At 40.5% G+C, this 16,292-nt stretch overlaps 1 protein-coding gene across 3 annotated transcripts in view; it reads right to left on the reverse strand.

The window, feature by feature from the left end:
* KIF13B (kinesin family member 13B) overlaps positions 1-16,292 on the reverse strand; it is a 200,266-nt gene that overhangs the window by 63,993 nt on the left and 119,981 nt on the right. For all 3 annotated transcript variants that reach the window (XM_028494229.2, XM_028494228.2, XM_028494227.2), the window contains exons 22-31: positions 15,306-15,476; positions 13,870-14,027; positions 12,458-12,590; positions 8,225-8,371; positions 7,583-7,612; positions 6,080-6,179; positions 5,367-5,493; positions 4,553-4,608; positions 2,860-2,984; positions 1,427-1,603 (exon numbers count right to left, since the gene is read on the reverse strand). In XM_028494229.2, coding sequence (XP_028350030.1) covers positions 1,427-1,603; positions 2,860-2,984; positions 4,553-4,608; positions 5,367-5,493; positions 6,080-6,179; positions 7,583-7,612; positions 8,225-8,371; positions 12,458-12,590; positions 13,870-14,027; positions 15,306-15,476 — 1,224 coding nt within the window. The remainder of the gene's footprint in view (positions 1-1,426; positions 1,604-2,859; positions 2,985-4,552; positions 4,609-5,366; positions 5,494-6,079; positions 6,180-7,582; positions 7,613-8,224; positions 8,372-12,457; positions 12,591-13,869; positions 14,028-15,305; positions 15,477-16,292) is intronic.

Raw genomic sequence — 16,292 nt, forward strand, 5'->3', positions numbered from 1 at the left:
GCCCACATGCCACAACTACTGAAGCCCACGCGCCTACAGCCCGTGCTCCACAACAAGAGAAGCCACCGCAAAGAGAAGCCCACGCACAGCAACCAAGAGTAGCCCCCGCTCACTGCAACTAGAGAAAGCCCACATGCAGCAACGAAGACCCAATGCAGCCAAAAATAAATAAATAAAATAAATAAATTTATTTAAAAAAAAAAAAAAAAAGACTTCCGAGAAAAGGTAGACCAAGAAAAGAGTGAATGGGAGACACGGCATATACATCTACAGCTACCCCATGACCTGTATGTACTGATGCTGGATCGCCAAGCTAAAGAGCTGCAATTTTAACAGCATCACTGTCGGTCTTCATTCAAAGATTGATATCAGTGTGATATTTAGAACTAAAGATTAATTTTTAGGGGTGGAGATTACATCCAGGACTCTGTCAACAGTGACTGTACTCTTCTAAATGAAAAGATTTATTTTCATCTGTCCTGGTTTTAGCCAGTGTATTGAGAAGAATCCCTAGAATGACCCTCCCAAATCATATCATTGCAGAACCAACAGCAGAAATCCTTTATATTCTTATCTAGAAGTTTTCTACTAAACCGGTTCATATGGCACCAGGTCCTTCATAATCTAGCTGCAACTGTGTGGATGGCCACAGCGGCGGCCTCTGCGGCACACCCTGTCACACCCTGCTTCTCATGGTCCACAAGCTGCCACGCCCTTTCCTTCCTCACCACCTCTGCACGGATATTTCCTCCTCTCGGTAAAATAGCCAGCAACTCCTCTGCCTGCCAACCACCCCTGCCTGCAACGGAGCAGCTCACATGCCCCCTCCTCTTTGAAGCCTTCCCTGACTGCACTCTCACCCTCTGAGCTGCACTACCACAGTAGAAGAGAGTCGTCTGCTTATACACTTATAGGCCAGTGGACACTGGCTCTTTAAGGATGCAGATTATTTCTCATTCATCTTTTTACCCCAAAGCTTGACAGAGTACTCTCTCCAAATACACAATCAATGAACCGGCAGAGAGGACTGAAAGAAAAGAAAGGCACGGAAAACGAAGGGTGACCAGCACAAACAGCTCGTCTGCGGTGAACATTCTCATCTTGTAAGACCCAGATGCAAAGTCAAAGACAAAAACAGTGAACTTCGCCTTGACAGGGCCCTATGGCACCCAAAGGAAGGGCTGTGAGCTGTGACTCTGCAGTAATAAAGATTCAGGGTAACAATTCAGGGTCGTCTAGGAGGAAGTCAGGCTGACGGGTTCCAGGATTGAAGCAAGCACGGTTATAGGACAGCAATAGTCACCTGAAAGAGAAAAGCTCAGAGCTTCACAGAGCCTGGGGGGACAGGAGGCCAGAGCAATCCTTCCACAACCCCGCCCTCGTGTCTGACCCAAAGTCATTTCTTCGACTAGGATCAATGACTCACCTGCCGGCCGTGAACACTGACACAAATGCGCTTGCGTAATACCAACTGCATGTCGGCCGGATGGCTGAGCTGGACGGTCACCCGCACGATGAGAAACACTCGCTCATCCGCGGGCGTGCCTTTGCTCAGCTGAGGGCAGTTGTGCACTGCGGAGTCCCAGGAGGCTTCCGCTTTCACCTGCAGAGAAGACAGAACAGTCACCCCTCCTCCTAAAACACAAAACCCCACAAGGAAACATCCTGGCTTGGGCTGAAGTGGAACAGGCCAGTCAATGAGTACAGTTCTGCTAAGAGAACAGCCCTGGGAGACCATGGGAATCCCAGGATGTGGCCTCAGGCACCTACTCGGGGGAGTACAGAGCAGGCTGTTCCTGGCCCGCAGCTAAAATTTATTTATTTTGAAAAATACTGCAACATAAAAGTTGCAAATTTAGTACAATGAACTCCTGTATTTCTTTCTGGTAGATTCACCACCTGTTAACATTTTGCCCTTTTCCCTCTCTCTCACACAAACACACAGAGTATTGCTGTTGTTTTTGGGGTTTTTTTTTTACTGAACCACCTTAGAGTAAGTTACAGACAGGTAACTCTGCATCCCTAAATACTTCAGCAAGTATCTTCTAAGAGCAAGGACATCCTGTAACTTAACCATAGGACAATTATCATTTTCAGGAATTTAACATCAGTACAATACTACTATATAATACAGAGTCCGTATTCAAATGTTTCAACTGTTCTGACCCAGGATCACAAACTGCATTTAGCTGTCCTGTTCTTTTCGTCTACTTTCATCTAGGCTGGTTCCCCAGGCTTTCTTTGTCACTCATGGCACTGACTTATTAAAGAAGGGGGCAGGTCCACTGTTTTACAGAATGCACTGCAGTTCAAGTTTCGCATCTTCAGAATACCACTCACTATGTGATGATGTGTCCTTCAAAGTATCACGTCGGCTTTCCTTCCTTAATATATTTTATAATTTTTCCAATATGCTCAAAATTAGAAAATAAGCCCCCAGTGTATACCCATCACTCAGATTCAAACATTATCATGTGGCTTTATCTATTTTTTCCCCCTTATTAAGAAGTCTTTACTAAAGCATTTCGAAGTCAATCCCAAACACTGTGCCATTTTACCTCTATGTACTTCAGGAGCATTTCCCCAGAGAGTAGACCACTGCTGACCTGAACTATGAATTACTAACAAAGATCCTTTACCAGGAAAAGAAGTAAAACAGTGAATGGATGTGATCTGATTGGTCTACTCTTTCTGGAAGTGGTTCCCTTCTTTCCGGAAATCATATTGAAAGGTTTTCACTTATATTTCTTGAGAAATGTAAGCACTGAAATGATTACCTTGCTGATTGTTTTCAAAGGCTCATGGAAAGGTTAAAGAAACTACTTTTCATCCAGTCTTCCCGAGTTACGCTTTATTTACCTCTCCCTCATGCTGTTTGACAATCTGCAGTTCAAAGAACTCGTCCTCTTCTTCTCCAGTCAGGGTAGCATCCCATCCACCAGCTTCTGGGTCATCAAGATTATCCTGAGAGCTGAAATCATCAGCTAAAAGCAGAGAAGTTCCATTAAATATGGAGATCATTTTAAAGGATAGCCCCTACCAGCTAAATTTCAATGTGCTTAGTAGCAGAATTCTCCTGCCTCAAATTTCATTTGCTTTTTGGCTCTGAAATCTTACATCACACAGATGATGACCATTAAACAGTTCACAGATCTTAGAGATGGAAAACGCCTCAAGAAATTATCTAAATCCAATCTCCTACCTCCGTGCCTTATTTTACATGGAAGGCAACCGAAGCCAAGAAACCCAAGAGGTTACACCAGGTCAGCCCATAAATGTTAATGATAGGATTAGAACCCCAATTCCCTGTCTTTTAGCACACTCAGGAAATGAGAGTGAGAGTGATTCCAATCATCTGACAGTTAAGAAACTGAAGGGCTGCCCTGTGGCCCTTTGGTTATTCATTTCCAAGCCTGGCCCTCCCAACTCCCTATGCATCTTAAGCTTGCAAGTAAACGTCGAAAGTATTTCTTCTAGTACGTGGGCTTGTGCAGACCAAGAACGGGCATAGGCTGAACAGGGTGCTGCTCCTGTCTTGGAATATCCATACTAATAGGTCTTCTTGAAGCTTATTCTCTTCCACTTTCTAACCCTCCTACACACACACCCCCCTCACCTCTCTAGGAACCTCAGGTAAGAACAAGACAGAGTCGCCCTCAGTCTCCAAGGCTCAAGACAACAAGGAAGGATAGAGTGCTGTGGCAATACATTAAAACCCCGACAGGTGGATGTACGGTGCAAGTGGCTAAGTGTTCTTCTCTGACTCCGTGTGTATATGAAAAACTCTCACAGGTCCAAGTAAGCCAAGCAGCACAGGACGCTAAATACCTGGGATACTGTAATGCACTTTCAGGGCAGAAGAAAACCACTGAGGACATCCGGGCTTGTCTATTTAGGATGGTTCATTTTAATACACAGTTCTTCTGCAGATGTCTTTGGAATTTAAATGCTGACTTTCAAACTTATTTTTAGCTCTTTAATCTACCTTTTCATTTTCATTTCCCTCCTCAGACAGAATATATGTAAAATGTAGCCACATCCAAAATATTTTACATGAGGGGGAAAGAAATGACATTTAAAAAAAATAGGCAATGCAGTGATGAATGGCACAAGAACTCACAGATAAAGTGAGAAATTCATTAGGTAATGCTAAGAAGGCACCAGATAAAAGAAACATGCTACATAAGCATCACTAGTTATTAGTCCTCTCTGGAGAGAAGTCCTCCTGAGAATTAAAGAAGAAAATATCTTAAGTGTGGAAAACATTACTACCATCCTAAATTGATGGGAGAGCAAAGCACACAAAGCAGTATGGGTTGTAGAATGAAATGTGAGAACACATCATGATGAGACATACCTATCACTGTTAAAAAAAAATACTATTCTTACAGGAAATTCATTCTTTGTCAAGGATTAGAGTCCTTTGGCACACATAAAACAGACCCAAACCTTAGGCTTAGCGAATTGCCTAACTGCATACTTTGTTAGAATCTAAGTGTTACCTGGACACTAATTTGTCAGAGTTGCCTTCGGAAGGCACCTCTTAACTTACCATTTAAGTCGAGGAATATAACAGGAATGTGTGTTTCCATCCCAGGAACCGGCGTCCTAAAACATAATGAACGACAGCATCTCAAATAAAGCAGCCTTTCTCAGCGGCATGTGCTTCACGACTCAGCCTCCATACATTCAGAGCAATTACAGGTCAACCAGTGATAATTCTGGGTACTGGGTTAGCTATAATTTCACATCAGAGATGCCACAAAGACTTAACTGTCACTGCTGCTTCTTTTCTCTGGTGCTTCCATGTATAATTATCATATGCTCTGATATCAGAACTTAGTCATAGAAAACACATATCCCTGTTCATCACTGAAGTTGAAGCTCCCTTGTTTAAATGTCCTTTCTTATAAAGTTATATACCTAAGGGCCCCATGTGGCTTAATTTATTATTTTTAATTTCTATAAAGTGGCAGAGAACACTTGCTGACAGTTCAGTTTAACCTAGTACAAAAATCAAAAACACCTGGTGACGCAATTTTATTACGACTGAATAGTCTTTTAAGGGAATGACCCAAGTAATTAAGATATAAACTATTTTTTTTAATGCTAAGTGCAATGGTACTAAATATTGATTTAGATGCTCAGAAATCTTAATTACTTGGGCCAAAACCAATATTACTTAATAAAACAGTTTTAGGCCACAGTTATTCCAACTCATGAAAATAATTTAACACCTCCTCTAACTAAAACAACTTTTTCCCCACACGCTATGGTAAGTCATCCATTAATCAAAGCAGAGGCGACACTCATAGAGAAAGCGGGCAGCTCAGAGAGCTTCAGAAGCCACAGGGCGGCACCCATACCATTCTGCCGGGGCCCCTGGTATCCCGCTGCCAGCTGAGGGGACCATGACCGCGTTCCTCTCCTCAGTCAGAGTCAATCTCATTTCTAGTAGTTGAGCTTCACGGTCAGCATCATCCTCTGTTTTATCTAGAACATCAAGAATGAGGATCAAGTAAAGGTATCCCACTTCTTGCCTGCTGTTTACGCTTTGTCCTACGTTATCGACAGGACGTTCCTATCTTCCACGTATTGGTTGAGGAGGGTTCACTGGCAACTTATTACTTCCCTAATTTGTGATAAAAAGCTCATGATAAAAAACTAACTATAAGCTAGTGAGGCTGGTGTGCTCTCACAGAGAGGCCGTCTTCAGTTCACGGAAGGCCTACGGTGGAACGGCACAGAAATGATCGCTTCGAGAGTCAGAGGGCTCAAGTGCCTCTGGACCGGAAATCAAGAAATGTTAGCGTCTCCCCTTAGTTATTTTTGAGGGACAACGTTTACTGCACACACTCTATTTCCTCTTTGTTGTGGGGGGAAGGGAGACCTATGCAAAGACATCCTTACAACTGTATAACTGTCCTTTTGAAAGGATGTGACACAAATAAGCGCCATTCCTATATTCTCGCCATTCCCACTACTGATGTGTTCGTCTACTTTTATTTCATGTGACTGCAAATGGGAATTAACAGCACGCTGATTTGGGGGCGGGAATATTAGAAGTTGCTTTTCATACCATGTTTACTGACAAGCTTTTGCAGTTGTTGATCTAAGTACTCCTGACGCTTTGTTAACGCATTTAGCCATTTTCTACGTAGTCTCTCTAAATCCCGATCCTAGAAGCAAACAGGGGATTATAGTAAATATGATGTCAAGACACTATATCTGAAACCGATACTCTATCTTACCTTACTCTAATATGCTTCAAAAATGTAAAGTATTATACCCTAACATTTTTATTACCACTACTAGTTGACTCCAACCATTACTCAGAATAGAAACTTTCAGAAATTAAAGCATTACTGTACTAGAATAACACCATTTCTGAAAGGGCACTCCGATAATCCAGAACCAGTTTTATTTCTATTGGCTCAAAGGGTAGAACTCCAAGCACTCGTGCAGCTAAGATCTTCTACAAGGTCTCTTTGCTGGATAAAAATCACAAACACTACTCGATAATCCTCAAATTTATATCCCTTAGAACCATCAGAAGAACTCTTCAAATTTCTTAACTACAGCCTTCAACATGTTTCACCAGTATCTACAAATCATGTAAATGCTTCTCTCCCTAGTTTCTGTGGGGTTTTTTTTTGGTGGGGGGTGGCAGGCGGGATGTTACCAACAGACTAACAACTCTACCGGTCAACACCTGACTGTGCGCCCATCTTACCTCATTTCCTTCTGTAATAAAGTTTCGTGACCGGGTAGATCAGTGGAATGCTGAGCATATTGGGAGTATCTGGATTTCACTAAGGCACTTAACCAAATAGCTCATGACATTCTTGTGGACAAGAAGGAGAAATGTGCAATGGATCTACTTGGAAGAAATTATAGAAGACTGAAATATCACATCCAAAGAATAGTGATTAATGGAATAACGTCAGCTTAAAAGAAGACCCTACGGTTGTGCCACAGGACTCTGTATTTAACCCTCAATACTTTTATCAGCAACTTATAGGAAAGCAGACATTTTTATCCAATTAGAATGAAGCCAAACCAGGAGGGTGACTGCACTGGCTGACAGTAATCAGGACCCGAAGAGCTCTGACAGTGCTAAACGATGACTAACCAGACTCACAAAATAAAATTTATCAGACGTAAACAAAATCTTGCAGGAGATTAGGGAAAGGGGGCGGGGGGAAAAACAAAACAAAACCTGTATGACTCCAGGAAGTAGGGAAAGGAGACCTGGCTTAAAGTATGGAAAATACCTAAGGGGCACGGCTTGACTGAAGCCAAGTGTGCAACAGCTCTTCCAGGGAAAAAGGAGAGAACAAGTGCAAGGAAGAGGACCTGAAGAATGGATCTGCAGGGGCCTGGGTGGGCAGCTCCAGGTTTGGAAAAGGGTAACAGTCACAAATGATTGTTCCCTTCTCTGTTTTAACTTGAGACAAAGCAATATTTGAATCAAAACTAATTGTGTAGTTACTAAGTAACAGGATGGCAAGACTCAGGAATGTGTAATTTAGTACTTTAATCAAGCTTATTTGACAGGATAACCCAACCCGTGCTTCATTACCTGGTAACTGTCCATGTCCTCCTCTTCCTCCTAAGAGAAAAAATATATTATGCAGAGCCGAAACAATCATTTATCCAAGAATCAGACTACGCTAAACAAGTCTGAATCTTTTCCCATACTTTATGTTTTCTAATTTAACGAATACGCTTGTTCATCTCCCACCCAGGCTCACCCTCACTCCCGGTTTTACAGTTTTCAGGGAGTTGGAGTGAAACCTTGAGCTTCTCATAGGAAAGTGAAGAACCTCATTTGACCTTTTCGGGGAGCTAGTACAATACTCTCCCTGCTGGGTTTACGGTCCCACTCCCCAGGGGAAATCAAACACCTGCTGGCAAATAGTCTTCGTGAGCCAGCAGGGGGTTTCTGCAGAGGGGTGGGGAGGGCGGAAATCAGGCACTGAGGGGCTCCTGGAGGCTGAGATGTTTTAACCCTCAGCTTGCCGTGTACCAGGGAAAACCGACAAGCTGGTGCAGTGGTTCCACGCAAATGCGATACAGTTTAAAAACAAAAGAAAGAAAGAAAAGAAAAGAAAAAAAGATATCCAAGGAAATAAAATACTGAAAGAACTGTTTGTGGAAGGCAGTTTTCTGACAGGTTCCAAAAGACTCTCTTGTCTGGTTGGGTCTGTCAACAGAGACTTACATGGATGGTTTCATGAGTCTTGGGCGATCTCGGCGCCCTGACTTTTACACATCCAATGCCAACAGACAATATACATTCTTCCATCAGCGGCAAAGTCCCAGATTCCTGCACAGACTTCACTTCCACTTGGACTCGCCGGGACTGCCCCTGTATCACAGACAATTTTAAGAGTTTCTCAAAATCGGTTTGATTCCCAAAAATTTGGTTTAGAGAGACCCCTACAGGCTGATGTTGAGAAAAGCATGTATCTTTAGAGATGCTATCTCACCATATCTTACATGTTTAGTAGTAAATTACAAATTCAAAAACTAATCAGGAACAAATATATGGCTTAGATATTTTTTCCAACAAAAAAAACCTTTAAAACAATCTAACAAAGGAAATGCAAAAGGCTAGACAATATAAAATGTTCCATTTACTAATAAGCAAATCAAAATAAGCACGAAACACCTTTATTTTCACTTACTAAGCTAGCAATTATCTTTTAAAAAGGCAATTTACAATATTGCCCAAAGTTTACAAAAAAGGCAATTACATACACTGTTGGTGGGAATATAAATCGGTAAAGCTTTCTGCAGGGCAATTTGCCTTAAAAAATAAATATCCCTTGACCCAGCAATTCAACTTTCTAGGAATCTGTTTTAAGTAAATAATCATATATGTACATAAAGAATCTTACAGCAATGTTAAGAATAACAAAAAATTAGAAGCAAATTAAATGTATAATATGGGTAACTGCTTAAACTATAGTATATTAATGAAATATTTACATGGTCATTAAAATATTGCTATAGAAAAACATACATGATATATAAGTTAAAGAGTACAGTGACAGATGTTAACTAGACTTCTTTTACAAAAGCAGATTACCAAAGCCAGTATATATAGTATGATCCACTTTAAAAAAATAAGCAATCAGAATAATAAGGATTACACTATCCTGAATTCACTGCTCTCATCCCAAAATAAAATAATTTTAAGCCAAGTTGCAAAATGAAGAATTGATCAGAGAGAAACTGTTCCTTCTTTAAGCATGTTTTCACAATAAACACTATGTGACTCTGAATATTTACAATGAAGTAATTTTAAAAGAAAATTCCCAGTATCCCCAATCACTGACTTCAAAGTTGGTTTATAAATTATAGGAATGTAAAATAGAATTTGAAAAACAGAATCTGAATATATAATTTCAAGTCAGTTACCCTTCCCCTCTTCCATTGGATTTTAATTCCCAAGAGCTTTGTATCATCAGGAAAATCAGCTTAGGCAATGATTGATCCTATCAAGCTAGATTTAGAGAGATGGGTTGCAGATGTCTTTAATATTTTCCAAGGACTATGCATCAGATATTTTGTGCAAAGAGTAACTCAGAAAACATTTTAATTGTCTGAAAGAGTTTAGTCATTTCAATTAGCTACTTTTGGTTTTCACTTTGCCTGAGACAGGAAGTGACCTATTCTGAATGTGTGCCCAAACAGTGAAGGGTGAAGTACCTATACTTTGGGGGAGAATACAGGATAAGGAGAGAGAAAAATGGAGGGAAAAGATCCAGGAATGGCTTAATGTTTCACAGAAAAGCTGTGAACAGCTTTACGAATACATAAACTATTAGACTGAACTTCTCGTAACTGCCGATATTTGACCATTTTTTAACTACAAAACTAGCAAATGCATGCAGTTAATCTAATCAGTTCTCCTCGGCTACTTTCCTGTTGGAGAACAATAGGTTCCAATTTTGAAATGTATTGAATTCTAATAAGTCTACCATCCAAGGCCCTCCATGAACTAGCTGCCCCAAGCCTCTATTACCTCTTCTGTTACTGTTTCTAGCTCTTCCTACAAGTTACTGATACTTTCTACCCAAACTTACCTACTTCCACCTTCTATCTTTATTCCTGCCATTTATATATGAAGAACCCTTCCAACATGATTCTTTCACCACCCAGGTCAAGACGCACACATCCTTCAAAAAAGCCTTTCCTGATATACCCAAGATATCTTTGAACACTTTTAGTAAAGGTTGCCAGAAGTGTGAAAAACACTTAAATATTCAATTTATACTAAACCACAGAAAATTATCTGGTCTTGCCTTCCGGGAGATGAAGAATTTCTAAGGCATCCAAAGAGGATATATATAGTTTTAACAGATGTTCAGGAAAAGATGTTCTTCACACCCTTATGAATCCTATTTTATGTATATATCTCACACTATAATTTAAACTAATTTCCTTTTGCTTTTAGTGCCTTGTCTATACATGAATGGATTTGCTAAAATTCATTTGCTAGGGTCAGAGAACAAGTGCTTATCATTTTCCTCCTCCTAAGACATTCAGAAACTTATTTAAGCAAACTTTCTTTTTCCTTTAACCTTTTCTCATATTTTGCTTTGAATGATTTCAACATTCATTTTCTTGAGCCATTCTAATATTTTACTATTGTTTTAAAGTATGGAAACTATCACAGGCAATAATATTCTACTAAATGTTGACTTCATGTAAAGAAGAGCAAACAAGAGTATTTCTAAGTCTTACATGTAAATTCTATTAAGATCCTCTCTCTCATCTTTAATTTGCAGCACAGATACTACAGATCACATCTGTGTGGGGTTAAGTGACAAGTCCCACACGTGTCTTTGCTGTATTGGTTTCTGGCAGGTATTCACATCTACCTAGCTGCATTTACTTAACATGTCCTATGTTAAGTAAGATAGAAAAGATATTTGGTCTTTGTCCTCAGTTCCTGGCACAGACCTCCTAAAACTCTTGGAATTTCCTTAATGATAAAGGTGATAGGTGCGTCTTTTAACGATGTGACTTTTCATTTGGTGACTCTAGGCAGATCCCTAGGTGGCTTCAGGATTGGGGCTGGTTGCCAGGAAGACCAAGCCTTGATCAGAAGGTTGGAACTTTCAGCCCTTCGCCAAAACCTCAGGGAGAGAGAAAAAAGGGGCTGGAGATGGGGTTAATCACCAAAGGCCAATGCTGTCATCCACCACGCCTACAAAATGGAACATCCATAAAAACCCACTAACGATGGGGTTAGAGCTTCCTGGCTGGTGAACACATCAGGTGCTGGGAAGGTGGCGCACCCGGAGAGGACACGGAAGCTCCTCATCCTTCCTCCACACCCTACCCCATGCAGCTCTTCCACTTGGCTGTTCCTGAGTTGTATCTTTTACAGTAAACTGGTAACAGTAAGCAAAGGGCTTTCCTGAGTTTTGTGAGTCATTCCAGCAAACTATGAAACCTGAGAACTGTGGGAACCCTCAACTGTAGCCAAGTCGGACAGAAAAGTGGGTGACCCGGGGCCCTGATACTTGCAGCTGGCGTCTGAAGTGAGGGCAGTCCTGTGTAAGTCTGGGCCCTTAAACCTGTGGAGTGTGATGCTCGCTCTGGGTAGTTAGGGTCCAAACTGAATTGAATTACAAGACACCCAGTTGGTGCCTGCAGAGAAGCAGAGAACTGGTGGGCATCAGAGGGAAAAACACTTCTCATCTCCCATGTATCAAGCACTGGGCTCCATATACAGTGTTTCTAATCCTCACAATAACCCTACAAAGTTGGTGTTATCACCCCCTCCACTTTACACCTGAGGAAGGGTTCCAGGAGGTGACTGAACTTGCTCACGGATATACAGCTAGGCCATGGGACAGCCAGAACCAAACCCCAGAATGTTAGACTCTGAAGTGCTTGTTCTTTCTGCCATGTCACATGGCCTCTCCTTGTCTTTATAAATGTTCTAATGCTGCTTGACACGTTTGTTTTACTACCTACAATTCAATTCTAAGTCACTTTAAAGCTTATCTTTTTCTTTTTAAAATAACATTTATTTATTTGGTCGCACTGGGTCTTCGTTGCAGCACGTGGGCTCCTTAGTTGTGGCTTGCTGGCTCCTTAGTTGCGGCATGCATGTGGGATCTAGTCCCATGACCAGGGATTGACCCTGGAACCCCTGTGCACTGGGAGCGCAAGTCTTATCCACTGTGCCACCAGGGGAGTCCCCAAAGCTTATCTTTTTCTTACTTAAACTTCACAGAAGCTGGTTTTAAATACTGTAAACAGCTTTATTTTTGAAAATGAAAGAAAATACACATGAAGTGAGAGAAAACTTTAATATAATAAATGATCTTGGCCAATCTAGATTTCATTATCCCTGATGTGTCTGCTAAAAGGAATCCAATATTAACCTTTACTACACCAAAGAATTCAATGTTAACATTAAAAATTTCGTTACCTGCCGGAGTTGGAAGATTCCACCTGTTGGCACGTCCTTTGCAGGAATTACCTCTACAGGGCAGTATTCACCATTCTCATTCTGTTCCAAGATTTGAACCCAGAATTCCACTTTCCTGGTGACTTCGCTCCATCTAGGAAATAGTTGAAGTTCTTGGAAAATCATACATTTCTATTTCAATACAGGCAGCTTAGGATCCTACACATGAGAATTAACAATGAAAATAACCTCCAAACAGAATAACTCAGTAGAATTATCTGTAGTTCAGTCAGTAATACACAAATACATACTGGCAAATGTAATTAAAAGCAAAGTTCAACAAACAACATCAGAACTAAAAACGATGCCTTTATTTCATTCAAAAAGGTATGATAATTACAAATCTATTTCAAAGTGGTTATTCAAAAATTTAAACATTGTTATCAGAAGTACAGAAGTAAGTTGCAGTGATTATCTTTTCATACACAAAGGCAGTGCTGTATGCTTTAGTGACTTGACAAGTATCTCTGTTGAGGTCAATAAGGGAATCAAGAAAAAAAAATCCCAATGTCTAATTTAGTATTTGGTAAAACTTTCTAAATACAAAAAAAGAAGAAAATCTGCTTCTCATCTATAATTAGATGCAGTACAAATATATGCTCCTTCAGTCTTTTCCTTTTAACTCTTCTGTTTAAAATCCTGGTCAACAAGTAAGCCTTCCTCCTTCCATGATTGATGCTACTTGAAAAGAACTTTGAGCTAAAGATAGAATAAGTAAGGGACTTTCCTGGTGGCACAGTGGTTACGAGTCCACCTGCCAATGCAGGGGACACGGGTTTGAGCCCTGGCCCAGGAGGATCCCACATGCTGCGGGGCAACTAAGCCCGTGCGCCGCAACTACTGAGCCTGAGTGCCACAACTACTGAAGCCCGCGTGCCGAGCCAGCGCTCCACAACAAAAGAGGCCACCGCAATGAGAAGCCCGCACACCACAACGAAGAGTAGCCCCCGCTCACCACAACTAGAGAAAGCCCACACGCAGTAACGAAGACCCAACACAGCCAAAAATAAATAAATAAATTTATTTTTTTTTTAAAAAGATAAAACAAGTAAACCTGAATTCGAGTATATCTTGATCCATTTTCTCTACAGATGATTAATTAGAAGTATTTCATAATGATAAGCAACCTATTCTCCAAAAATTCATTTCACACTTTATTCTTAACTATCTATTTCTTAACTTTTTCCCCATCACTCTTCAAAGTTCACTCCTCCAAGGAAGTTTAACTGTGCTGTTAATACCGTGGACATAACACCAGCTATTACTGGAATACTGGTAATGCTCAGGAAGGGGTAACCTTTATAAATGGGAATATTAATCTCTAGCAATTTTTTAAAATTATAAATGGAATCAGACGGATATCTAAAATTCACCTGTCCCGAAGACTGCGTGTTTTTGCTTGGATAATCCCCAAATCCCACAGGGTTGGGTTTTTCCGAGGATCATTCATCTTATGGCCATAGACTTCAATTGCCAAAGCCCCTTCTGAAAGATGCTCGATAAAGTCTTCAGTGATGCCAACAGAAAATTCCTGAAAGGAAGTAAGTACAGAAGAAGAAAACACCTTCTGGTGACCTTACAATTACTTACACCTGACATATCCTCACTTCATTATGGAGAAGAGAAATAGAAAAGAATGTTTTAGCCTTAGGACAAAACTGTCATCCAACACCCATAACGAATGCTCAGATGGTCCAAGGTTCTTAACTCTGATTTTTAAAAAACTTTTCACCTTGAAAATCTATTGTGAAAGACCAGCACTGTATTCTATTTTGTTAGCAATATTTTGGGAGCTTTTTTTGAAAGTATAAATAATTATATTAAGAATGACAACAATGATCTACGTCATGATATAAAAGTTATTACATCCAGTAAGGCAGCAGTGTGTTGGAAAAACAATTTTTTCCAGTTTTTAGGAAGTTAATTATCTCCAATAATGAGAAAGGAAATAAATACTGATTATCAGTGCAAATATATAATCATCTATTTTAAAAAAATTCTCCTATCTGTCCATCTTTGTAAGATAGATGTAAAACAGCCTCTTGCAATAATTAGGATTAAGCTCTAAAAAAGTTTATTTTAAAAAGTCATAGAATCTCTCTCTCTCTTTCTCGATCTTTAGCACAACAAAAGTATTTCTGTTTTAAACAGATTAGAAAGAGACCTCTCTCGGAAAAAAAAAAAAAAAAAAAGAGATGGTTCAAGTGAGATAAAGTAGAAAAAGAGAATCTAGAATCTGACAGTCCCAGGTCTGCTAGTTACTAGCCATGGGCAAATGACCTCTGAACTGACTTCTTCAGCTAAAAAAAGCACTGTCATCAAATACAACTGTGGGAAAGAGCAAATGAAAGAATCACAAAGTGCTGAACAGAGCATTAGGGGCTCCACAATGCTATTCTTGTCTCTCTTCCATCTTCACTTTCTCTAAAACACTAGTTTCCTAACCTTCCCAGATGACAGTTTCTCCAGTAACTCATACAAAACATGGATTCCTTTTGGAGAAGAGTAGACATATGTACATACATATAGTCACACAAAAGTTAACTTTTGATGCTGGAGGAGTTACATGCACTGCCACTATAGTTTTGCTTTTTCCCCCAGGTTTACCGAGATATAATTGACATATAACGTTGTGTAAGTTTAACATGTACATACAGTGTGCTGATGGCACTTTAGTCTTTGACTCCAACCCCACTCTAAGAAACTAATCCAAGATACAGACTGGTACCAAATTACTCAACAAAATATGGGTTGTTTCTGTTTTGACCTGAGTAATTAAATGCTGACCCAGTCTGGAAAACACACTTACATTGCAATGATCAAAGACAACCATGCACTGAGGCTCCTTGCTGACAGAAGAGGATGAGGTATCCACCTCGGGTGCAACAGTTACTGGCTCCTGTTGATCCCAGAAGTTGTACTTGCAGAATACAAAGTGGGACAGATGCTGTGGCAAGCCAGTGGCTTGAAGTATTTTAACCTGAAGGAAAAGGAAGACTGTTTTTAACTCAGAAAGTTCCAAGAAGTACTTTGAGTCAGAGACACAGGCTCTAGTCCTGACTCTGTCACTAACAGTTGGTTTACGTTGACCAAATCTCATTCAACCTGGGCTGTATTTTTGCATATGTGAAATGTCATATTTAGTGAGAGGCTGACACAAGGTATCAGGAACCTTGACTATATACAAGTGGACATTTTATTTTTTTTCGGTACGCGGGCCTCTCACTGTCGTGGCCTCTCCCGTTGCGGAGCACAGGCTCCAGATGCGCAGGCTCAGCGGCCATGACTCACGGGCCCAGCCGCTCCACGGCATGTGGGATCCTCCAGGACCGGGGCACGAACCCGTGTCCCCTGCATCGGCAGGCGGACTCTCAACCACTGCGCCACCAGGGAAGCCCACAAGTGGACATTTAAAAGCATTTACAGGCTGATGAAGAACATTTAAAATTCTAGTTTTTTATATCATCATCATCATCATCATCTTCAGAAGAAGAAAGTTCTCAAACATCAGCACCATTCAATCACACAAACTCGGCCAACTATGGATACGGCCCAAGGACCCAAGATTGTTAAGAATGATGAATGAAGAATGAAAACAGTGTGCATACCAGTAAGCAGTAAATATTCAGAAAAGGGCAAAAAAACATTTATTTGATATTTTAATGTATAAAAAGAACAAGGTTCTCAATTGGAATGTTACTTGCTACTAGAGCGTTTTTGGAAAACTTTAAAAGCATCAGGAATGTATACTCTGAAGATCTGGAGGGGTGAATGGAGGAGACGAAAGATGGTGACT

This window comes from Physeter macrocephalus, chromosome 9 (assembly GCF_002837175.3).
Source record: "Physeter macrocephalus isolate SW-GA chromosome 9, ASM283717v5, whole genome shotgun sequence".
Classification (NCBI taxonomy): domain Eukaryota; kingdom Metazoa; phylum Chordata; class Mammalia; order Artiodactyla; family Physeteridae; genus Physeter; species Physeter macrocephalus.